At 40.6% G+C, this 25,750-nt stretch overlaps 1 protein-coding gene across 1 annotated transcript; it reads left to right on the top strand.

The window, feature by feature from the left end:
* The first annotated feature begins 1,714 nt into the window (after nucleotides 1-1,714).
* LOC111925332 (sodium-dependent neutral amino acid transporter B(0)AT3-like) lies at nucleotides 1,715-25,495 on the top strand. The gene is made up of 12 exons (XM_023921760.2): nucleotides 1,715-1,960; nucleotides 10,672-10,812; nucleotides 12,396-12,533; nucleotides 13,519-13,700; nucleotides 14,075-14,185; nucleotides 19,034-19,146; nucleotides 19,436-19,564; nucleotides 20,160-20,316; nucleotides 21,576-21,780; nucleotides 23,321-23,480; nucleotides 23,952-24,114; nucleotides 25,200-25,495. Exons 1-12 carry the CDS (start codon nucleotides 1,804-1,806, stop codon nucleotides 25,410-25,412), a joined length of 1,869 nt encoding a protein of 622 aa, XP_023777528.1. The 5' UTR covers nucleotides 1,715-1,803; the 3' UTR covers nucleotides 25,413-25,495.
* The last annotated feature ends 255 nt before the right edge of the window (nucleotides 25,496-25,750 follow it).

Raw genomic sequence — 25,750 nt, 5'->3', positions numbered from 1 at the left:
AGGGAAAGGGGCCCTGCTAGAGCAGCCAGGCAGAACGCCTGGAGCAGACAGTGTCCATGTCCCCTCTGGATGGGTGATCCTCTTCATCCGACTGGCTGTGTGTATGGACAGTGGCACACTGGTATCACCCACAGCAGTTCCTACACCTGCCTTTTGAAATGAGAATGGACCCAATTTAGACCCTCATACTTGTTGTAATCAAAACAATCTCATAAAAGAAACTGGTTCAATTAGGGTATATTTACTCCAGAATTTAGAGCAGTCTGTCTCCTCTAAATTGAGAGTAAAGTGACAGACATCGCATGGGTGCTTCATGGAATCATAGAATCAATGGTTTGGGTTAGAAAAGGCCTTGGAGATCATCCAGTTCCAAACACCCTGCCATGGGCAGGAACACCTTCCACTTAGCCAGGTTTCTCCAAGCCCCTGAACATGAAGATTTGCAGGGATGGGGCATCCACAGCTTCTCTGGGCAATCCGTTTCAGAGAATCTGAATGATTAAATTAATTTACACTCCATTTTCAAATTTTTAAAATTATATTAATGTAAGTAACTATTTAAACTACTTGAAGATGTTGCTCTTTAATGGGAAGAATATTTCTTTGTCAGATTTTTCTGCTGATAGCAAGCTCACCCACCAGGTATGAGTAACACCACGCCTGAAGTGGCTGGCTGCAGATGCCAGGTGTGGAATTCAGGGTGTTGCTGGGAGGGCCCAAGCCCAGCCCAAGGCAACTCCTGATCCGAAGAGCAGCAGGGGAAGGAGCGATGGCGGTGTGTGCCCTGGTACCGCTGACGTTGTGCAAGTGCTGCCAAACCAGCAGCTCATGTGTGTGCCCTCTGAGACAACCCCAATAAGACACTGGGAAGTTGAGTTGCTCCATCTGTGAGTCTGGATATTTGTAGAGGTGTAAGCAGATGAGCTGTGACAGCCCAGAGAGGAGGGGGGGAAACAATTGGCCGTCACTTAGAAGCTCTTCCCATTTAGAGAGGGGAATCCAGGCATAAACTCTGATTTACTGAAGCAAGCAAACTGACTGGCTGCTCTGTTTAGTGTGGAGTGAACTGATTTGCACACCAGTAAAACCCTGGTATGACTGAAAGAAAACAGAACTCACATACTTTCAATTGAAGGAAAGCATGAAGCTCTTGCATTCATCAGTAACTATTTAATGAATAATAAAAATATTCACTGGGGATTCATTGACAAGTGGGAAGTGATTAACTTCTAGCAACTATTGTGAAAATGGACCAAATTCTAATGTCTGAACATACAAGGTCTAATTTTTCTTGGCTTTTATTCTTATTTACTTTTTGCATTTGGAAAAGATACCTTCATTTATTTACTTATATTAATAAACTAGGAAAGGAAATGTCAATGCTTTATTCACAGATTTTTACAGGTATTTTTCAATTTTAATTAGTCTGCTGCAAAGGTTTCTTTTTAATTATATTCAGTGTCACACTTCTCTGACAGAGTCTGAGAACATAAGGAGAACAGAAAAAAACCCCTGTTTGCTCCTGAGTTACCTATTAACAACATATTCCCAAGCTGTCTAACTATGGAAGGAGCTGCAAAAAAGGCAAGAGTGGTAACTTTCTATATAATAATAATTCCTGGTTTTGTCTTTAAACTGCAGCCTTGGCAATGACACGACCCTTTGCATTGGATAAAAAGAAAGCTCCACCTCCCTTCCAAGATCCTTCTGTCACCCTGCATAAAACCTGTAGGAGAGACAGGTTTTGAAGCATCTTCCCATTTTTAGGGAAAGGGGCTAAGGAGCCACAGATATTTCATTAAAATGTCGAAAGATTTGTCAGCAACACCTGAAATGTCTAAAGAAGATGACAGACCCAAGTGGGACAATAAGTTCCAGTATATTTTAAGCTGTATCGGATTTGCCGTTGGTCTGGGGAACGTGTGGCGATTTCCATACTTGTGTCAGATACATGGAGGCGGTAAGATTGGAACGGGACTTTGCCAAAATACTGAACTGCAATTCTCATACGTCTATACTAACTTCTGATGGGCATAGAAATTACATCATTTGTATCAGTTATATCCCTTTTTAAAATAACACTAATTGTCACTGATGTTTTGCACTGGTTAATTAGCTCTTTCTGTAGAAGCGTATTTAATTATAAGGTGATACGTTTGCTTAGGAAGACCAGACTGATGCTGAACCAGACTGATGATAGAACAAATCTTGTTAAAGTTTTTATACTGCTACCACAGTCCCAATGGAAGCAGGAAACTGAATCTGCAGCTGGCTACCTTAAGGAGAAATGAGAAATCCTGGGGAGGCCTGAGGGAAACTGGCCCCTAGACAAATGGCCACTGAATTTCCCTTTGGGTTGGTGAGTGAGTCATTCCCCTCTTTTGATACTCTTAGGAGCTACCTCATCATCTGGAATTGCCCCTGCACAAAACTAAATGGTGCTGTTGGTTGTCTGTGAGGCTGTTGAAAATGCTCAGCTGGTGCAGCAACAACAGGAGCCTGCCAGGTGTCATGGACAGCTGCCTAAGCCTGTGCCTGGGCATCAGTTCCACAAAGAATTGCTTTAGAAGCAGACAATTTGGTAAATACAAATGGATCTGGAAAGTACCATTACAAAATGGTAACTCACCATTCACAGAAGCTTTTGAAATCTGCCACAGTAAGCTGTCTAAAGAAGAGTGAGCAAATTGTCTCATCCCCGTATTATTTGTTATCTTTCAATTAATTGGAGGAACCAAAAATTCACACCTGAAGAAACCATCAAATGACAGAAAATATTGTCACAACCAGGTTTGTTTTACTGAGGTGTCTGTATTACTTGATGAACTATATATATTTCAATCATCCAAGGAGACAAGAATGGATGTAGCCTGTAATGGAAGGTGTTTCAGGGAGAAGTAACCATTTAGGGACTATGGTAAGTGGCTCAATGAATGAGCTATAGCAGGCTGTATCAAGAGAATGAACCTTAGAAGATGTAAGCAGAACACTAGGAAGTAGGTAGAGATATTGCTGCCTATACTAAGACAACTTCTGAATCTCTGACTTTTTCTGAAAATTCACTTTTCAAAGTCAACTTAAAAAATTAGACAAAATGCAGAGAAGCCCCAGCAATTTTTCAAGGGTTAGAAAGCTTCTGGGACAATAAACAATTTAAGAATTCAATCTGTTTTGGTCTTGAAGTTGAAAATTAAAGAGTTTGTTTATCATAGCCTATAAACAAAAAAATGGAAATTATTTTGCTGGCAAGGAGCTGTTTAAGGCTGAATATGCAACAGCTGAGAGTTGTAGTTACACAAATAGAAATAAGACAAGAAGCAGTAGGTTAGATTCCTCTCAGAACACTTTATGGTTTCCATTATTCATTTTAAAAATGTGGCACCCAGTGAAACTTCTGCAGAAAAGTACCCACACTGGGTAGCTAGGAAGCCAGGAGCACACACTGTTTGTGTTTGTCCAGGGGAATTATTGGGAAAAAACCCTGTCAATTCAGTTAACAATATTGGCATTAATGAGATACAATGAACATCTTTAGAGAGACATCCCCATAGCAGATATGGCATGAGACCTGCAAGGAAAAGATTCTTATGGAGCAGGAACTGTAGGTCAAATCCTCTACAGCATCTCAGGTGGCCTTTCTATCTTGGAAAGCAAGGGAAAAGCTTTCAGGATTAACAAATAACATAATAAAGCAAACATAATGTGATGTTTTTGTAATGTAGTGAATGATTAACATAAAGTGCTTTCAGTGGAAAGTTTGAAAATTCCAGGCAGAGCCATAGCAAGATGCAGGTCCTCCACACATTTCATTGCACAGAGAAGCTTCTGCAGCCACCAGCTGCAGAAAGTTTTTGCAAAATCGGGATTAAGATGAAATATTGTTCTACTGGCCATAAAAAGGCTCTCACACTTTCCTGTGAAGCACCAGTTGTTGCTTCTCTGTGCCCAGCTGTGGCCAGAGGTTCAACATCTTCAGATCCCAGCCTCACTTCAGAAGACAGCAATGCTCATCTGCTCCTGAGGTTTGATCTCTCCCCTCCACCTTCCCTTCTGGGGTCCCCTGCATCCCTACCCTCATCTCCCCAAGAGAAGCATGAGACTGACTGCAAGGAGGTCACTAACCTTATGGAGTTAACCATGCTCAGAAAGTCTGCTTGCTTTTGCATCCAGCTCCAGAACTCCACTATTTCCCACAGGAACTTCTATGGACAAAAAAGACAGGGGATACAGCTTCAAACAGAGTAAAAACAGGAAAATGCTGCAGGGGCAAGGGCTGAGTTGCTCTGTTGCTCCTTGAGTAGTAATGCTGCCAGTGAAAAACCAGCTTAAAATAGCCAGCACACTCAGTAATGGCAAACAGCTACTTTGCATCACCACCAACAGTGGCACAAGGCAGTGGTGAACTAAGGTCAATGTATGGATGTGCAGCCTATGTTTGGTCACTGGGCTTCAATAAAGGGCTCCAAGAGCTCAATAGCAGGATGGACACTGTAAGAGTGTGCTGTGCGGTTTGTAAATAACTTATCCTAGAAAGCTGGTATTGGAAAAGTTGAGTGAGTTATGGTGACCACTGAGAAGACAGAGCTCTTGCATTTACATCTGTGTGTAAGGTAGCTGTATTTTTCTTCTGTTAGTTTAAAGCAGTGATGTGGTCTGGACTTGCATTTTCAAAAGCAAACAACTCAGATGCAAGTGCCCAGTAGATTTTCAGGGATACTGGAGCATAAATTCTGCACATGTGCATGTGAAGATGTGCAAATGGGAGAGACCAGCAGCACTGTGTTTAACTGGGAGCCCTGAGAGGTGCCATGGCTTTCTGCCTGCAGCCACAATCACAAGCATGGAGAAACCAGGTATGGATGTGGCATGGACATGCTTGAAGGCTGAATGGCTTCTGGGGTAGTCTTACAGCTGGTTCAGGCAATATCCTCGTTTCTGCATCTTTTCAAAAACAAGAGATGAAAACAAGTGCTTGTGCACTTCTCATGTCAGCTGTTCCCGTCAGACCTCTGGCCCTGATTCATCCCACATTAGCGTTACTCAGTAACTCAGATCTAATATAATATCTGTTGTGCTGACATTTATCACCTGCTGCCGTTACTGATTATTTGGATTTATTGCCTGAGTTAAGTTAGTTATTTACTTTTCATGACTAATGGGTATGAAGGTTGTTTGGTACAGTTGGTGGAGACAAACGCAAATGTACCCAGGCAACTGGGATTGAAAAGAAGTCTCTAAGTAGTCCAGTATAGAGTTTGTCACTTAAAATGGAGACACTAACAAGTGATGCATCTGTATGTGTACACACGGAGTCATCTGAGTATACTTAAGGAAACCAACCCAGCTCTAGCTAGAACTGAGTGCAGTGGTTTACTTTTGATTATAGCTGTGTATATATATACATGCTTGCTAAACCCATGAGTATTAAAAATGTGTATAGTGCCTGAGCCTAAAAAATGACTGAAAAATATCTTTAATATAAAATACAGTTTCCTTCTAGGAAAATAAATACACATGAACACTACAGTCATGCTATAAAGGGAGAACTGTTTACTTCTGGGACAACCATTTATAGACTTTCATAACTCATGGCCTACTTGACCTTTTGCTCAAATTTGAACTACAGTGTGCTGTGAAATGCCTGGTTCACTGTGTCCTCAAAAGAAAAGAAAATGTAAGAGGAACAAATTGCACAAATGGAAAATACTATTTAAAAAAACCAAAACAAAACCAAACCAAAATCCTTAAAACAAACAAAAACGGCAGCAACAAGAAAAAACAAAACCAACCCAAACAAGCATAGCATGTTGGGAAGAGCAGAACTGTTCACTCTCTGACGGAAAAATTGGGTCACAGCAAGTAACAAACTTCATTTTCTTGTTTGTTGCCATGCCTTGCTTAAACTCTTGGTGAAAAGCTGTGACACGCAGAGTCAATTCTTTCATAATTTGTTATATTTGATTGCCCTTTACAGCTCAGGTGGATGTATGCTTGTATTTGAAAACTGCCTGCTTGCACCCTTCGCATTTCACAGGGAAGTTCACCAAGCTTATTTTATGAGTTATCTGTGGGTGCTACCCATCTTCATGTGAAATGGCCATTGTCCCTTTGGTTTTTTGGGCATGGCCTTAGCTCCATCCCTTGTTGCTCAAGGACATGTAGTCATTTATGTGGGAAATTCAACCCTGCCAAGTTTCAGTCAGTAAGATGTGTAATGTGGCCTGCAAGGCAGTGTCGGCACCATCATATGGGTGCTGCACAAATACAGTCCTTAGAGTAGCCCATACCTTTCATCTGGATTGAAATGCAGAAGACATAAAAGAGGTCATGAAGTGCTATTTTCTAGCGAGAGGCCCGAGTGTGACTACGTTGCTTTTTTTCCTATCTGATGTCTTGAAGTAATTCCTTGCTGTGTTGACTATACCACACTGCTTAGCTGAGCTGCCATGGTGAGAGTGGGACAGGTCTGAAAATCCCCTTTCAATAGCTAATATCTTCTTCTCTGTATCTGAACGAGTAGTTCCCACCTATTGCATAACATTGCATAACTTATCACAGGTAATTAAATTCTTAGTCTTTTGGAAAAGTGCACCCCTCGCCATTTCTCCTGTGCACCAACAGAATGGATGAAGTGGATCTCCAAATGTTTGCTGCATTTCGTCACATTGAGATGTGCTTTCTGAATTTTTCAGACTCTATAGATGCATTTCCTTCAAAATTACTATTTTTCTACTTTCCAGATCATTTCAGTCATTATCATAATTATTTTTTCTACTCCTAAATCTCTATTTGAAGGAAAAGTATTATTCATGTTCTGGCCTTCCAAATGCTGTTGTGTCTTTAAATCATCATTTCAAGTCACTAGCTTTTCTTCTGCTAGCTGATCCACAGGCAGTGGAAAGATACAAAATTGAACACATGGATCACTCCTTCTAAGTTTTTCTCCACCATTTAGGAAGTCTTAGTATCCCAGTATCAAGCAAACCCACTGGGTCTTCTTCTCTGCTCCTCACTGTGGCTCATCGATTTCTGCTGGTCTTTGGTACACGTAGATTAGGAGGTTGCCTGGCTGATACTTCAAACTGCTTTGCACTTCCCCTAGTCTGGTCTGTTGGTCCCTCTTTCCAAGTGACAAACTCAGTTTGGTTGTTTCACTCTGCTCTGCTGGTTGCTAAGAACCAACTTTTGACTGCACTCCTTCAAGAGCCTCCAGGTCTCTGTGTCCTGGCGTGGAGCACTGACGGCTCTCCCCAGGCTGCCTGGAGCTTCATGCACTTCCCACCCGGACTGTCACGTGCAGGTGCTGTAACAAAGGTTGTGCCCATCCAGTGTCATTTCGCTGGATATGGTCAGGCAGTTGCTATTCTGACCTGACTTGCCCGTGCATTGCAATCTAGGGGTCAGGTTTTAAAAAGCCTCTGTGTACCATGAGTGCACCTGCTCCTTTCTTTCCTACTGCTATGGCTGTGGAGCTGTCTCCACTCCAATGGCTCTTCAGCACTCTTGTTACACACTGGTGCTCCTCGTCACTTGGGACTCCCTTGTCAATGACACCAGCTTACAGGCAGTGCAGTAGTTGCAGCTGTTGATAGCCTGATTTGAAAAAGCTCTTGCAGGCCTTCCATGCCTGCTCATGTGCACAGAGATTGTTCCATGGCTTTGTGATATCCTTGTGCAGGATTCCTTCCAAAAGAACTTTTGACTCTTGTAAGTTTTGAAGAGTTTGGGTTTTTTTTTCCCTTTGACCTCCTTTTAGTACCGCATGTATCTACTTGCAGGATGGATGCTTTATGAATCTTCAGTGTCTTTCTGACAGAAGGAATGTTGTAGACTAAAACTTTCCTAAGTCACACCCCAGGGATGCAACTAAATCACACTTTGGCAATACTTTTGATTTTTATGGGCATTTCTCCAGGCTTTTAAAGTATTAAAAAATGTTTCAACAAGTATAATTTTCCTTTTTCACTTTTTGAGAGAAAAAAACTACTAAACTTTTTTTTTTTTTTTTCTTTAGGTAGAATGTGCATATAGCAGATAATTTATTACTTGTGCTTTATGATTTTTTCTGCTGAAGTTTCCTTTTCCCATGCCCCATGGAAGCCAAAGTTTTGCTGTGCCTGTGCTAAACATCGTATGGGTTCTGCTGGGGTTTTGCTATGCTTGTGTTTGAATGGTCTGGTTCATGATACCTGCTGTGTCTTGAATTTTCTGCTTGCTTTCTCCATGCTTAGATTTCTCATGGCATTTTTTTAAAAAGGTACTTAAATTTGGCCTTCTGGCACATCCTCCTTTATCTATTGATCAGAGCCCTCAACTATACAGTGTTAGAGGGTCCCTACTCACTATCCCGTAACTGATAGCTTACTGTCAATGTTTTTCCATGTTTTTCTACAGGCAGGGGATTTTATTGTGGAAAAGAGTAAGCTTCAGCAGACTGTCTGTTCTTTTCCTCTTTTTGTTTTGCCTAAAAGTATTGTAATGCAAAGGAATGAATAACTAAAAACTTATTTTACACTACAAGCCATTCACTTGAATTATGTTTGAGAAAGATTAGCTTCATAAACTATTTCTTGTTAACCCATTCTTTTGCCATATTTTCGTAGTTGCAGATCGACTATTTTATATCATTCTCATGGAAAACCAGTATTCTTTTTCCAGTTGTGACATTATGTTTTGCCATGCTGTAAATATGCCTGAAGATACACACACAAGCCAGCACAAAGTAAACATGCTTTTATCAGCAGAATGTCTAAACATGCTCTGCTGCCAGTGGTTCAACTAGCAAACAGAAAAGGGGAGAGAGATAACAGTTTGCACTAATTATTACGCAGTTATTTCCCAGGAGATATGATATGGGAGATAGACTGGTCTCTTATGGAGTGCTCTGCTAGTGAGGGCTCAGCATGGATGGCAGAGAGACAGCTGCTGCCCAGAGCTGGTGGAGGGCCAGGCAGATGGATGAAGGAGTAGAGCGCTCCATACCGCAGTGCTCTGGTCACTTGCCTCAATGTTTTGCTCTTCCTAGGAGACAACCCAAGGCATCAGACTGTCAGAAGGGCTGGGCTGGCACCCTCAGATGTGCTGTGGAGAGGGATACTGCAGCAGGTTTGAAACAGACCACAGGACTGAGCATGGCAAGAGATTACTTCTGGAAGGAACCTCAAACTGAGGATTTATCATACAGGGAACTAACTGTGAGATTCCTTTTTCAAATCTGCTTCTCAGTTAAAAACATTTTAAGAATAGAGATCTTAAGGTGAGACATTTATTTCCAAGTTTGGCAGTTTACAAACAGCTCTTTGCTGTGAAGAGCTCTGTGATTTTTGTTCCTATGCATACCTCGATAAAAAGCTAAACCATCCAATGGCACACCTTCTCTGGGTGTCGTATGTATTTACTGCAGCGCCTAGCAAGAGGAAGCAAAGTTATTGCAATACAACACTAGCTCAAGAGATTAGATTTTATCTGCCCAGCCTTTCTAAATAGCCAGTGATTGCAGAACCCAGGCGCCATTCCAGCTGGAGACCAGAAATCCTCATGCATTCCCCCCACCTCTCTCTCAGGGTCGAAGACAGAACATAAAGAAAATTTCCAGAGCTGGGAGAGCAGAGCTGAGCAGATCCAGATATGAGGTCTGGAGGCAAAACAGAAATGGTAGAACAAGGCACAGGTTCATTGACAAAGCTATGAGGAGCACAGAAGCTGTTCACATTTGTAGGAGGATTGGGAGGTGGCTGAGGCAGGACTCCTTTGTTTCCCTGGGGAAAAGAGACTTTGTGGTCACAGTGGTTGTTGGTCATGGCAATAAGCATCAATATATTTCAATTTAATTGGACATTTGGGCAGGTGGTACAAACATACTGATGAAACTTCTTGTTTCATCATTCAGCTCATACTGATGAACTCTCAAAAATCATCATCAGTGAAAAAAGGAGACCCAAAAGTGTGTCCCTTCTGAGGGAGGGTGGAGGAAGTTAGGCATTAAACACAGTTTAGCAGGAATTATCCAGGCTTCCCACAGGCAACCAACAGGACATGCTGCTTCTAGCTCAAGGGAGATGTTGTGAGGAAAATGGAAAAGATGTAAAGGATACAAACTGAGAAGAAATGAAGTTTCATGGCTCACATGTCACAGAGAACTATCAGTTGCTTTCAGTTTTTCGTTAGAGCTTTTGTGGTCTGAGCAGAGCTTCATGCAATAAAATAGCCTGGTTTCTTGGGGGTATGCAGCACAAAATCCTGCTATTTCAGTGCAGGATGGAGGAGCACAGGCCTGAAAGCTTTAAGAAAAGAAACAAGGTAATGCACTGAAGGGAAAACATGGTATAGGGGACAGGCAAACCCTTGTGCTTTACCAGAAGGGGGACAAAAGAAGATGCTTAAAAGAAAGGGAAATGGATGAAATCGGGAGGCTACATACAATGGGCTGTAGCAATGCCTGAGAGAAGTGACCTGCAGCACTAAAGCATCCCAGTCCCTCCTCCTCCACCTTCACTACCAAAATTACCAGCAACAGATATTACTTGGTAGGTGTCCCTAGCAATGATCCCTCTCTCAACACATCCCACAAGGACTTTGTTAGGCTCATAAAGCAGATTAATTATAAACCAGTAATTTCAGTGAGATGCAGATAAACATGTGGCTTATAATCACACTTAAATGTCTTTTCAGGGGCTTTCCTCATCCCATACTTCATCGCTCTTCTCTTCGAAGGAATCCCACTGCTACATCTCGAGCTGGCCCTAGGGCAGTGCCTGAGGAAAGGCAGCATCAGAGCCTGGAACACCATTTCTCCTTACCTTGGAGGCGTTGGTACATCTCTTCAGTCCCAGCTCAAGAAACTGCAGACAGCTCCCACCCAGCACTCACTTCCTACAGACCTGTGCCTGGTGCTTTTTAGGATATAAAAAGAAATCAGTGTTAGGATTCAAAAGAAATATTTTGCAGTGAGGGTGGTGAGATATTGAGGGGTGGTTTCCCTGGAAACATTCAAGGCCATGTTGGATGGGCTTCTGAGCAGCCTGGTCTAGTTGAAATGTCCCTGTCTATGGCAGGGGCATGGCACTAGATGACCTTTTAATGTCCCTTCCAACACAAAACATTCTGTGATTTTGGAATTCTGTATCACTCTCATCAGGCATTACTCCAGGCACATTTTAGGAGCCTGAAATGCAAACCTAATAACCTTTGTTGTGGGGAGCATATTGAACATGGGCTCTGCTACTTAATTCTTCCCCATTCCAACCATACCCTGGTGCTCAGCAAGAGCTGCCTGTCCACAGTGCTTCTTGCTCCTCCCTCACAGCCCCTCCAGGACCCAGTCTTCTCTGTGCATGAATAGTCAGACTCAAGGAAGGACAGAAAGACAGGAAAACCAGGATCCTGGTACCTCCCAATGAGTCCAAAGCACATGGGAAGGCTCCCCTCCACAAGAGAGTGGAGCTACTTAAGGGGATTTATCAACACAGCTGGGCAGGAGGGACAGTCCATATGGTAGCGTGCATCAGACTGGTGTGCAGTCTTGTACTGCCTATTCCTTTCCATTTATTGAACATATGAAAAAACACATCAGGTGCCCTGTGTACGTTGTTAGGCTGCAAAAAGTGATCCAGAATAGCCACCATGAGGAGGTTAAAGCACTGACTCTACTGGGTACTTGAGATAACACCCTTGTGCCTGCAGAGCGAGGGGAAACTCCTGGATGCTTCAGCCAGCCCTGCTGGACCATGACCTGCTTGAAGCAGGTGCCTGAAATGGGCTTGGCACCGACAGCCCTGCCTGTGGGCCTGTGTGGGAGAAGAAAGGGTGGGTAGGAGGAGTCATCAAGGGCCAGAGGGCAACAAGGAAGAAATACCAAGCAGCAGGTTGTGCTTCCAGATAAACCCATCTCCTACAATCAGGCACATTCATACTCCCTTTGCAAAAACACAAGCAAGCAGAAACTGTAGTGTTGATTTCCTTCCCTCCTCATCACAGGAGTAAAACAATTACCAATTTAGGGTACACATGAATGGTTTGGAACAAGAGTGGCCTCGTGCAGCTACAGCACACTATAAAACTTTGGTCTCTTTTGCTCTCTGCTATTAAAGTTGTCCTGTATTATAGAAAACAATGAATTACATACTAGAGCAAAGATTTTAGCCCTAACCTGCTGTCTAAGTAGAGAGCCTCAGCATTCCTGGAGCAGGGCTGGTGATCTGGGGGACTGTGCACAAGTGTTTGGCTACTGAAGACACGAATGCCCATCTTTTGTGGGAAAATCTCAGGATGAGCCTGGGGGTTGGAGAAGAAAATATTGAAAAAATAGGAAATGCAAGCTTCTTAGAGCTAGTGCTATGACTGACTAATAACTTTTTCCAAAGCTTTTCTGAAGTGAGACCTTGTGCTTTCTGCAGGAGTTGGCTCATGGATGGTGTCGGTTCTGGTGAGCTTATACTACAACACTGTTTTAACTTGGGTGATGTGGTATTTCATAAACTCCTTCCAAGAACCTCTTCCTTGGAGTGTTTGTCCTCTAAATAGAAACAGAACAGGTAAGTACACCTTCATGACCACTGCTAGCACAAGAAGGATCAGAAACATCAGATTCTGGGCTAACCAAGAAACCACACTTTATTTGGCCCTGAGTTGCTCACAACTCATTTCCTTTTAAAAAGGTACAAGAGTCATACTAGCCTACTCAAATTCATCATCGTCACAGGAACAATAGCCAGAAAGTCCACAAGTCCTTTTGCTTGACTTTAGAATGGGAAACAAAATAAAGAACAAGTCCTGTTACCCATTACTAAACTAAAAAGAGACAGTGTACAGAAGCAGGATAAGGAAGAATATGCTCAGATTTTTAAAACTACTTTTCAGCTTCCTTTTTTTCTCAGAGCATGAGAGAAAACAAGTTCCAGGGTACAGCAAGAAATATCACCTGAGTAAAAGACTAAGAAAAAAGACAAAACATAGCAGAATTAAACTTTCTTTTGGAGGCCTTAGGACTGTTCTAAAGTAGAAAGACAAATAGACATCACAGGTTGTGGTGTACACCATGTTCCCAGTTCCCTTTTCTTCAGGCACAGAGCCTGGCTAGCGAATGCCCACTCCCCTGCATGTGAATGCCTGAAGTTCCTGTTCACAGAAGTCCTGGAAACTCACACCAAAGAGGTCAATGCCTGGGTCTTGCACCACTACAGGCCATGACATAGCCAGGGAAGCCTGATGTATCCACAGGTGCCTGAAGTTTGTTATGGCTCCATCAACTTGTAGCTATTCAGCTAAATAAATTCATTTTTCACTACAATTAGTTTAGATTTTACCTTACTCTGAGTACAACACTGTTTCTAATTAGGAAGTTATCCCCTGTATAAAATGCTGGTGATTTTCTGGTGAAGGTCTCACATAAGTCACATAGTCTCAGCCTGCTGTGAGTGTTTGTCTTGCTGCACATTACAGAGTGCAGAAAGTCCATTTCTGTATTTGATTTTGCAGCCCACAATTTATTCTAACACTTGCCACTTTTTTTTTTTTCAGGGTTCAATGAAGAATGTTATGAGAGCACCGCAGTAAATTATTTTTGGTATAGGAAAACTTTGAACATAACACCTGATATTGCTGAGAGTGGCACGTTACAGTGGTGGCTCATTTTGTGCTTAGCAGCTTGCTGGGCAATTGTCTATCTCTGCACCATCCGAGGAATTGAAACCACAGGGAAGGTATGGAAGGGGTAGAGATGTGATTATCCCACAGTTTGAAATCTTGCCCTCCAGACACTGAGTTTTTACCACACTGGCACTGTTCAGTGTGCTCCTTGTCCAACAAACTGAGAACAGCAGTACAAGTGGTTTAAAATTATGCTTCTCTTCCATTGCAAACACTTCTGCCCTACCAGCCTTCCCTCACACAGTTTTAAGAGCCATTTCATTACAAATATATTCTGCAGAAGTACACCCTGCTTATCTAAAAGATGGCCATACTCATCTGTAGCTGTATGACCTAATATAATTATGATTGTATATTGAAATAATTTAAATAGGATTTATTGAACTTATTGACAGTAACTGTCTGTCTTCTGACCTCCTTACTTTAGGCAATTTATGTAACAGCAATATTTCCATATCTGGTCCTGACTATATTCCTTATTCAAGGACTCACTCTGCCAGGAGCTACTGAAGGTCTGATTTACCTTTTCACCCCTAATGTAAGTATTAGTAATATTTTTCCTTTTACTCCCCCTCAGATTTCACACTGTATACCCATTTTCCAACAACTACTGTTTTAGATGTCTATCCAAGAGATATCAGCAATGCTCTTTTTCTGAGATGAAGTGATTCAAGTATTTTAATATATTTTCACAAGAAAAGAAGCAGCAAAGAATTTAACAGTTCAGTAGTAAGCATATCAGAAAACACTGGAAAATTAAGTTTAAGAATGTTATGGGTGCCTCAGTCTTGAATGTGTAAGCAAAACTGATGTAAAGTACATGAGAAAGATGGGATTTCCCTGCCACTACTATAGAATTTACACAGCTTTAATATTTTAAGAATTCCCAAATAGAACGACTGAGGAATTACACTGTAAAGTGATATTTTTGGAAGGTTGAAAGTAATTTTCTCCCGCCCCTGTTTCTTTGTAGCATTTCTCTCCTCCCCCATATCTCTTCCTAAAAGAGAGAACTGCTGGAGAACAGCCCCTCTCCCATTTTTCTAAACTTCTCATATGGACAGGAGTTCCAGATCCCTCCACATGCTGGCCATTTCAGAAGCACCTTTTCTACATTGTCCTTGGCAGCATTCAAAAAATGCAAAGTCAAACTGTCTCTCTAAGTGGTTACTCTCCACTGGAGGCTCCTCACAACTCTGCCTTCATGCAAAGAACTCCATGGAGTGATGAGTGTAGAGGAGGAAAAGCAGTACTCACTGACACATTCTCAAGCATCTGTTGCCTCCACACCCACAGCAGTGTTTCAGACTCAGGAGCACTGGGTCTTTCCTTTCCTTTCTTTGCCTTTGCCTTTGCCCTTGCCTTGCCTTCAACAAGAACGCAGACATTAAGAAAAACATAAGCCCGAAGCTCAGAGATACTTTATATCCCAGGCTGGAAAGGGACAAGAGCAAGAGAAAGCTCAGATGAAACACCACTTTATCCCTCCCTCTACAAGCCCAGTGCACAGACACCCACCTAAACGCAGTCAGAGTTCAAGGACAAGCTCGGTTTTTACAGAAGATCAGGACACACACTTACATTTTCGAAGGGTCCAGAGAGGACTGTAAGAGCTTGGTGCAATGTCTTAGAGAAGAAAGCAGCTTAGACAACACCAACAAAACACACCTTGGCCTGTCATCACTTGGTCTCAGCTGGGCTGTGAGGTTTCTCTGCAAGAGCTCAGGCATTTTTGGGACTTAGTTTGCAATGTTCCAGAACTGAATGCAGAAAACTAGATTTGTGTGTACTCACAAAGTCTGGAGATATTGCAGTGCTGAGGAGGAGCAGAACCTCATAAGAGAGCTGGATGGATTTGTACAGTGGCAACAAAAGTCAGAATGAAAATCCACCTGCAACCACCGGTTTGAGGAAGAAGACCCTGGGGACATCCTTGGAAAGTAATCTGAAGATGGTTTTAGTGATATTCTTATCTACAAATGTGGAAAAGCTGATGCAACAGCCTGGTAAGTAATAGCTGCTGTCAGTGTTGCCATTGCACAGAAAGTTAATGTAAGACAAATGGCTTTGTTAAACTAACCTACCAATTGCTACACAGGCTTGTGCCACTTCAAGGACTTCAAAAGGAGAGTAAGCACATAGCTTCAACATTGCCCTTCTCTCTCTCTGTGTCCCCTTTCCCCACAACTGCAGTACCAGTATTGCCTTTGCTGTTAGGCTATTCCCACCCCCAGTGTGAGCAAACACCAGTTTTTCTTTTACACTTCTCCACGAGGATGTCCCAAAGTGAGTTGTACAGGAAGGCTGTTAGGTGTTGTGGCAGTTTTACTTGGTCACCCAGGCCACATCACTTTACAAAACTGTAAAGCATATTTCTTATATGTGTGCTGTTTTCTTCTTCTTTTCCTGTCTTTTTGCAGAAAAAGTTTTAGCAAAATAAAGTAAGAGTTAAATCACCTACTGTCTATTTCAGCTTCTTTTAAAATAAATAAAATCAATCTTCTTGATATTCTTCCCTGATTGGAGGCAATATTTTCCAACTTCTTTCCAACTTTGCAGGGCTGCTACATCCATTATCTCGTAACTGTGACACCTCAGTGTTGTTTTTGAAAGTCTATGAAAGTAATACCTAGCACAAAAAGTCCCATCTTACCCAGTTTCAACATCATAATCACCCAAATAAATTTTATTATTTTTCTAAACCACAATTTTTAAAGTTTATTCACTTTCCAAATTTATTCACTTTGCAAGTTTGTATTTTAGTTCTTGTTAATAAGTACCACAAATAATAAAAGCATGCATATGGATTTTAATTATGCAAGGCTGTGTTTTTGTTTTCATGGAAAAATACATAATCAGCTTTTGCCATCTGACACACTTTCTACCCTAAATTTCAGAGCAAATATTGACTACTTCTCTTCATTCACTTTCAGACACAGAGAAGTCTGATGATTCAGTCACCTTCTTGAAATTCTTGGCTACTTGGAAAATGAAGCTGCCAAGAAAACAAAAAAGTATCCTGAAGTGACACGCAAGGGGAAAGCAGAAGTTGTGCAATGATGAAGCCACACAGCAGCTGGAACAGATTTTTGGAAAGGTTTTTGGAAAAATAAATAACCAGAGGTAGCAGAAACGACATTCCATCATGCATCAGCAACAGTCTGTATGGTTCAGCTTCAGGGGACACCTCTGTCACCTAAGGAATACGAATGTCTCCTTCTCCAGTGTCTTTCACATTTGAAAGAGCTTAGAGATTGTAAATATTTGGAGGTTCTCTGGCACTGAACAATTCCAAGAACTTGGCTGGGCAACTGTTGCCTGTGCCCAGAACTAAGCAGCTATTTAATAAGCAATGAGAATGGCCAAAAAAAAAAAAAAAAAAAAAAGGTAGCACAGGCCCCAAATCCTCTACTCACAAAACCATTAGCTGTTTTTACACCAAAATCAAACATTCACACATCTTTCCTCCCTACTCCCCTGTTCATTCATTAACAGTAATCACTGTTTATATCTTCATCCACATGTTTCTGGCATCAGCACATTTTTTTCTTCTGAAGATATGCTTATAAAACTGTATGGCATATAAATATAAAATAACACTTTCAATAACTTGCTGAAGACCAGATAATGACATTGTCATGGCATGCTTGCCTGCCCATTATCTTTTCAGGTTTGGGGGTTGATTAGTACCTTTTGGGGTCAATAAACACACTGCACCTAGTACCAGCCTAAACTATCTCCAGACTCATTTGCCAAAGTTCCCAGTCAGAAAGCCAGACTTTTAGGAGTTGCATCTGTCAGCACCAACAACTGACTTGGCAGCACTTAATCAAAGTGTGAAGGCCACAGAGCCATGTGAGTGCCAAGTTTCTGCATTGCAACAGCACCTGCACAAGGTCCTGCCAGTGAGCACTCTGGCCTTTGAGGGCTTGACTATCATCTTTCAAAATAAACCTCTAGAAGGGTGTTTGCCTTTGCTGAAGCATTTCAGCCAGCAAGGTTCCACCAATCTGCTCTGTGTTGCGTTGTGCTAAAGGCGGTACCAGTCTGCTGTGGTCAAAGCACTGGCCTCCCTCCCTGTAGAGAGAGCACCTGCAGTAATGGCATTGCCTGAATCCACCCACACTGAGGTGGACCCATTACCCTTTGCTCTTCAAGCTCAGACCAGCTTCAGAGAAACCAAAAATGCTATGCAGGCTCTTTTGGCATACTTACCTCTCACTTCTACATATGTTCCCAGTCAAGGACTTGGATCACTAGCACAGGTACACAGACACAAAACACACAAGCTGTCCTGCATGACTGGGATACAGATCTGACTTAGACTGTTGTAAAATTAAGTGAAATAGTCCACAGCCCCAGCATTACTTTGAACCATCTGGCTTTTAAAACTTTCTTAGCAAGATATTCTTCTAGTCCCCCTCCTTGATACTGGGTCAGAAAGCAATTCACATGGTTTGGTGTAACAGACCACTTTGTAGTTTCTGCAGTAAAGTAATGTTTATTGATCACTTTTACATTTTGCACATTACTTAGGTTTTATCTCTTCCTTTTATACGGGTTTCAATGTCAAGACTCCTTAGTGCAACTATTTAAAACTGCATAACATTCCCTGTAATCCATCAATCATTGCTTTTTAATTTACCTTCCTCTATCACATTGCCCTGAAACAGCAAAATTCAAATTTCATTGTCAGTTTCTCCTTTTCCTTTATATTTCCTATGCTGTGCTGACCTTCTATCTTTTATTGCTGTTTTCACAGCACTTTGAATTGCAGATGCTGTTTTTAATAACTGTTCTCTTTTTGTCTGCTTGCACTTTTAGTCACTTCTACTAATTTTTGAAGCAAATTTGAAAAGCTACAGAATCACTTTTCATCTTAAAACAATGATTTTTTAATATGAATTATATATAATATATAAAATATATAAATATATAAAATATATTTTATACTTATATGAATTTTATATATATTATGAATTATAAGCAAATGTATTTGTTTATATAGTTTTAGGAGACAACACTCTTTAACTGCAGGATAAGTACGTGAATATAAAATAAAAAAGAAAGTAATTGAGGAAAAATATATTTTCCCTATTGTGTTCCTAGTGTCTATAATTTAGAACCACATTTTTATCATCAGATAGATGAAGTATACAATAAAGAAGATTCTATAATTGTTGCACACATTTAAATAGCCTCAACGATACTCCTGACAACACCTGTTTTACTGACCTGTTTAGTACCTATTCCCATTTTCATAGTATTTAGATGGCAACACAGCTCAAAATTTCAGAAGTGAAATAACAGATGAGCAATAAGAACTGCAAGAGAAAAAGAAATTTTAATTTAAGCCAAATATGTACATTTCTTCCAACTATTTCAGATGAACACTTTGAAAAATCCCCGTGTATGGCTTGATGCAGCTACACAGATTTTCTTCTCTCTCTCTTTGGCTTTTGGAGGGCTTATTGCATTCGCGAGCTACAATCCAACAAAGTGAGTAGAAGTACAACCTTTATCAGCTGGCTGAATTTTTGCTGCATTTTGTGCACTTTCTTAAAGTTTTCAAAATGCTTTCCTTGATTCTTCTAGAAGATCTTTAGGAAATTATCTGTCTTTCTAAAAGACCCAGTAGATTTTCTAACAGAAGGGGAAGGGGAGGGAGGGAAGGAGGGAGGGAAGGAGGGAGGGAAGAAATTAAAAAAAATGTTTGCAGAAATAATTGAATCACAGATAAAAAACCCTGCCTTTTTAATTGCTTCACTTGTTTGAATGCTATCCCTAGAAATGACTGTGAGAAGGACGCTGTGACAGTAGCAATTGTAAACAGCATGACATCACTCTATGCTTCCATCCCAGTCTTTTCTGTTTTGGGGTTTAAAGCAACCACAGCCTACTGGGACTGCTTGGACAGGTGAGAAAGCTGTGTTCCCAAAATTATACTGTGGTTTCTGTGCCTAAGTAGATAATGTGAGAATGTGCTATTTGAAAGATGTATTTAGAGAATTTATTTTCACTAGAAGGGAGAAGCATCTGTATGGAGAAGTTTAACATATTGGACTGAGTTAAGGATGATAATTTTTAAGAAGCATGACGAATTATAGAACAACCCATTTCAAGTAGTGCATCAAGGTTTGCACCTTACTCTCAGGCTAGCATTAGAAGTAGTAAAAATCCCCACCTTTTTCTATTTCACAAGAAATTTATTTCACTAAATTGTTAAACACAAGTAGTGGGAACAATCAGGAGACCTGATAAAACAAAAATATTTTAGAGACCGCATCTGTAAAAAGTACTGAGATTTTGTCTGAGACAACATTAAATAGTCTGAATATTTTCTACTATTTTACATATAAGCTGTCAATTAATATTATCCTTTATATTGTAAATAGCAGCACAGACAGTAAACACAATGTTGGAGTAGCATCTGAATACAAAGAATAGCATTTCCAGACATATCATCTGTGAAATTTTAAACTAAAGTTTAAAAATGTTGGCTTCTCTGGCAGGAACATTATCAATATCATCAATGAATTTGATCTTCCAGAAGAAAGCATCATGCGACAGAACTATACATCCTGGATTAGTTTTTTGAATTCATCATATCCAGAAAAAATTGCTGGACTCAAACTGAAAAGCTGTGATCTTCAAGAATTTCTTGATCAGGTACCATAACTGCTTTCAACAGGTAATCCTTAAACAAAGTTATGTAGAAGGATTGGTATTTCCCTTTTTCGTGTAAGTACACATGCATGCAATGATACGTAAGCATGCAACAAATCAATCTTTCAACATTTGAAATAACAACACTACTGTAGGGTAGCCTGAATATATAGCTGTGTTATGGCAAACAAAACTACACATTATTATCACAAAACTAATCTTCCAGGGTCTTCCCACCAGAAGTCTACAAGAGACAATATATTCAGTCCTAGATTGGTTTATAGAAGTAAGTATAATGGGGGAACACATCTAGATGAAAGATTATAGAAAAAGGATGCTGAATGGGAACTTCCTAAATCTGTATTAAGGAAAGTATCAAAAAATCTATTACAATGTACATTGTTCACCAACAAAATACATCATGAAGCTCTTCTTCTCCTTATTTTCCAGCCCTCCTAAAACATTTCCCTTACCACTACACATAGATGTTTCTTCTCTGTTTTCTTGTCCTACCTCATTCCCCTTGCTGCAGGTATCCTGTTTGGCACAGTCAGTGTGTGCTAATGCATGGCAGGCCCAACATACAATAACGGTAAAGTAGGCTATTTTACTCATGTGATGGAGAAGTCCAAGGACAACATTCCAGCCCTGGTACAAGTCAGTTTCTTTCATCTCACTTCTGACAGCACCCCTTTCTGATCTACAGTTTGAAATATTTTACTTCCAAATTATAGCAACTCTAGCATTTTTCAATGTTTAGATTTAAATATCCTTGTCCTTGGGAGACTAAATCAAAAGAAATTTGGTTGAAATTGGCTTTTTCCCCTATTAGTCTTTTCTGCCTTGGCCATTATAGGGGGTTTTGTGATCAATGATTCACCAATTCTCTTGTAAGAGTGGTAATCATATCCTTATTTACACCTTTCTTCCCAGAAGTTGCTACATCATAGATTTTTAAAAAGCACATTTAAGAAGGTATTAGCAAAACAAATTGCTTCTACAATTATAGCTCTCCAATCTGTTTTACTCTGAACCCATCTCACTGTTCAGGCTAAAATTCTGCTCCATGACTGTCTGGATATCTCTAGTAGAATACTTAAAATATTAACTCACAACTGCCCATTTTCTCAACTGCTGGCTGCAACAGAGGCTGACCAGCAACCTTGACTCCAGAGAAGGACAGCAGTGTGTTGTAATTACTTTATGCACAAGAAGTGACATTGCAATGTGTATCTTTATCTATTTGTTTGTGAATTCTGCAGAGTGTCTCAGGAACTGGCTTGGCTTTCATCGTTTTCACTCAAGCTATCATCCTCATGCCAGGCTCCCAAGCCTGGGCCATCCTGTTTTTCATAATGCTGTTCAGCTTGGGCCTTTCTTCGATGTTTGGAAACATTGAGGGTGTCTTCACTCCTCTTCTGGAGCTTCAAATTATACCTAAATCAGCACCTAAAGAGCTATTATCTGGTAAGGTATTTGCTTTGTTCAAAGAAGGTGGCTTACTTACAGAGGCACAAACTACTCACTGCTTAATTAACATCACAGAGAAATTAATAATTTGTAGTATTAATTTAGCTGAATCTCACAGCGTAAGTAAGGGCAGTGGATTGTGTTTGCAGAAGATAAGCAGAAAGATGAGGTAGCAGTTATGGCAGAAGCTCCCAGGTGACAACATTATACTGCCTTTGCCAGTTTTTTCTTAGTTTGCAAGTTAAGCTGTTCCAGTCTGAGAAAGCTTGTTAAATTGCTATTCCTGGAGTCAAGTTCACTTTGAGCTGTTACAGTCATCAGTAAGAGCCTTGTCTTCCCTTAAACCTTTGGCACTGATACAAATCACTTTAAGGCACCCAGTGACATCAGCTGGTCTGCCATAACCACCTGCGCTTGAAATTACTGCTGTAAGAGAGGTATTTCACCCCTATTTTACCCAGGTTTGTGCTGCTACAGATTGTTTCACATTTACTGTGAACATGTCAATTACCACTTGAAAAATGAGGAATGAAGGTGTGTGATCCTGTTCTGGCACCAAAACTGGAATATTTTCAACCAGAGACGGTTACTGAACAAAGCCTGCTCCTTAAGAACCAGACTCAAAGAGAGCCTGAGAGATCCTAATGTGATATTAGCCCAGAAAAATCTATGGCAGCTGCAAGTAATGGATTAGTATTTCTGCAATGTGCCCTTTTAAATTCTTATGGGAAATATTGCTTTCATGCCTTTTGCAGTCTTCCTGCAGCATCTAAATTGTATTCCTAATTTTACAATTTTTTGTGTAGACAATATTATTTTAAAATTGATTTTCCAATAGTGAACTTCACAAAAAAAAAAGAAAAAGTCTGAAGCCATCATTTTACAGAATTGAATCAAAGGCCATCTCAGAGTCAGAAGCAATTAGCAACACATTAGAAAGACATACAAACTGATTTGTTGACCATGTCTGTGTCCAGCAATACCTTTATTCCTTCTTTTCCTTCCCACTTTTTCTGTCAATTATCTCAAATCTAAATCTTGGCTAAAGGGGAACTGGCTGTACAGAACCATGCTGAAACCCAAATGATACATGCTGGAATATAAGGGACACACATATTTGTAGCTCTGGGCTCTTTGAGGAAATGGAGGCAGAAATCCAGGGAGTCCTTACACTACCAAGGTGCCACCTGCCCCTGATTTAAGCATATGGCTGCATGGAAATGAGGCACTTCAAACTCACTACAGCAGTCAAAAATTAACACTGGGTCACAACACAACCCAGGCTGTCTGATGGAAGGAAGTATAAACAACTGAAGGATGCTGTGAGTCACATGAACGCATCCCTCCTGCAACAGTGGTGCTCTTGGCCAACACACAGGGGAAAACTGAGTTTGGGAAGTGGTATTAGCTCCCTTAAGGGGAAAACAGCTTGTATTAACTCCATAGAGGGAGAGAAAATAATAATTATTATAAGAAGCAATTTAGAACAAAAATAAACCTACCACGTTCAGTAACAAAGATATCTTTTTTTCTTCAGGTATAATATGTCTAATTAGCTTCCTCATTGCTCTGTGTTTTACACTGGGTTCAGGGAGTTACTGGATTGACATTTTTGACAGATATGCAGGATCAGTGCCTCTTCTAGTCATTGCTTTCTTTGAAGTGATTGGAGTTGTGTACATCTATAAAATTAAAAGGTATGTTGGAAAGAGATGGATTTTTTTTCGTGAAAGACATAAATGCAGCTCAAGTTGCAGTAAATTTGGCCCTGGCCTGATTTGATTTGGTGCTGATTAAATGAGACTTCTTCCTAGAATGCTCTGTTTGTTCCCTTGGCAATTTTGTCTTTTCATTTTAAATATCTGAATAGTTTACAGAACTGCTGCAATTTTATCATCATTTATTTATGCTTAGAAACCTCACACTAGGTGCTCAGGTAATTAAACTGACAGCATAAATTGGTCATTTCATCTCTGGTATGGATCAATAAAGACCTACTTGAATGATATTATTGACTCAAGTGAGTAGTAAGTTATTAAAGAATGGTGTGGAATAGAAAAGATTTATAGTGCTGTACTCTGTGTCTCCAACTTACAGGAAAATATAAAAAAGGGAAACTGTTACCACTCTAGAAATGACATCATCATAAACATGCCTTCTTTTACAAGGTTCAGTGAAGATGTGGAATGGATGACTGGACGAAAACTCAATTTCTACTGGCAGATCACCTGGAGGTTTATTAGCCCTCTGCTTCTCCTAATTGTCTTCATGGCCTTTGTTACTCTTCAGATGCAGAAGCCGCCAAGCTATACAGCCTGGAACCCTAAATATGTATGTTCTCAAATATTTTCAGAACTTCTAATAAAAGGAAGAATTATCTATTTTCCTCCCTTACCAGATCCTTTAAGATCGTTGTTATCTACTGCTCACCCACTGAATATAGCCTGAAGTGATGTAGTGCTCAGAATGAGAAGACTTCAGTGTGCAAACAGGTTACACATACTAAAATGTGTCTTTTCCTGAGGTGTCCTGCTTATTCCATGCTCCATCTTTCTTATAGATGTGTCTAATGCTCAGAAGTGTTGAAGTGAAATGTCACAGACATTCCATAACCACAGGGGATTCAGAAATGGAACAAATGCCTGAGCAAAGCTTTAGAGCTGCACAACTAATGTCAGGGATTAAGGCATTTCTCAGTGAGAACTATCAGTATCACTGGGGTCCTGGTGAATATATGAATATGCACTTTTGAAAGGCAGACAGGGAGGCAGTGGTCTGAGAACAGTGTTGGTTAATTCAGCAACAAAGACATGTCCACGCTGAGAACATTAGTTCTGGATGTCACTGTCTCACATCAATTGAAGTTTCTTTGACCCTCTCAAATACAACCTGTGTAGGGGCTTGAAGATCAATTCTGGCCTTAAACTATGAGAATTACACAGCAGCAGTGCCTCCCCCAAATGCCATCAATGCTATCATCCCAAATAAAACTTATAACCACAGACTTGCAGAAATTGCTTTATCATCATTCCCTCAAAATCTCTGATATACATCCTTCCTATTTAACGAAGAACACTCTCAGTAATTGCTGAAACCAGGTAAGCTTTGAATACAACAAAAATGAACATAGTTTAACCAAGAGAGGGTGAAGGTTTACCAACACTTTGGGCACTTCCCATACCCCCAGGAATGTGTCACAATTCCAGTTATACGTCTTTGAAACTGTAAAACATTTACAGCTGTCTCTAGACCCACATGAAGGGTTTGCAGAGGACACAGCCACTGAATGCTACTGTAGACAGAGAAAAACTTTCACTATCCTTACTAAAGCAGTGTAAGAAATAAAAATAGAAATCATAGAAAAATCTATGTGCACCTACAAATGATTTCTTTTGCTTGATCTTTTATCTCCACAGGAAGGCTTCCCCATGAAAGAGGAGAAAGTTTATCCACCTTGGGTACAGGCCATTTGTGTGCTGTTGGCTGCCCTTCCTTGCGTGTGCGTGCCTCTGGTAGCACTCTTCCACCTAGTCAAGCAAAAGCGCAGGAGCAAGGACCCAAGCTTTGTACCACCAGAAGTCTTCTCCTGTCAGGGGGCTAACAGCAACTTTTCTCATCCAAAAGAATAAATATCCACTGTACCAGTCTGTAAACAAAAATAAGACAGCCTTTCTTAGACAATATTAGCTGTCATTTGGTATCATCCGACCAACCTTGTATATACAGCAATCACTACTCTCTGTAAACAGTGCTGTTGTGTTTCCTTTAATTTCAACCAATTCCACAGCTTCATGTATGTCTCCAGACAGAATTTAAACTTGGAAAGCCTGTTAAGTATTGCTGCTGGCTTCTGTCTTTCTTCACTTTTACAAAAACTGGTCTGTTGCTAAAGATCAGCAACATAAATTGGAACACAAGCACCTACAGTATCATCCACTACCATGCCCTCCTGCTCTGAGAGATGCAG

This window comes from Cyanistes caeruleus, chromosome 1, assembly GCF_971803275.1.
Source record: "Cyanistes caeruleus chromosome 1, bCyaCae1.hap1.1, whole genome shotgun sequence".
NCBI lineage: Eukaryota > Metazoa > Chordata > Aves > Passeriformes > Paridae > Cyanistes > Cyanistes caeruleus.
Note: the sequence above shows the minus strand (reverse complement) of the source record. Positions and strands in the feature narration are given on the sequence as shown.

What these genes read in the sequence shown, in the direction of transcription:
- LOC111925332 (XM_023921760.2), top strand. Translation starts at nt 1,804, where the DNA reads ATGTCGAAAGATTTGTCAGCAACACCTGAAATGTCTAAAGAAGATGAC. An exon ending in TCCTTACCTTGGAGGCGTTG is followed by an intron (nt 10,813 to 12,395) that starts GTACATCTCTTC and finishes TGCTTTCTGCAG; the next exon opens with GAGTTGGCTCATGGATGGTG. An exon ending in ACCTAAAGAGCTATTATCTG is followed by an intron (nt 21,781 to 23,320) that starts GTAAGGTATTTG and finishes TTTTTTCTTCAG; the next exon opens with GTATAATATGTCTAATTAGC.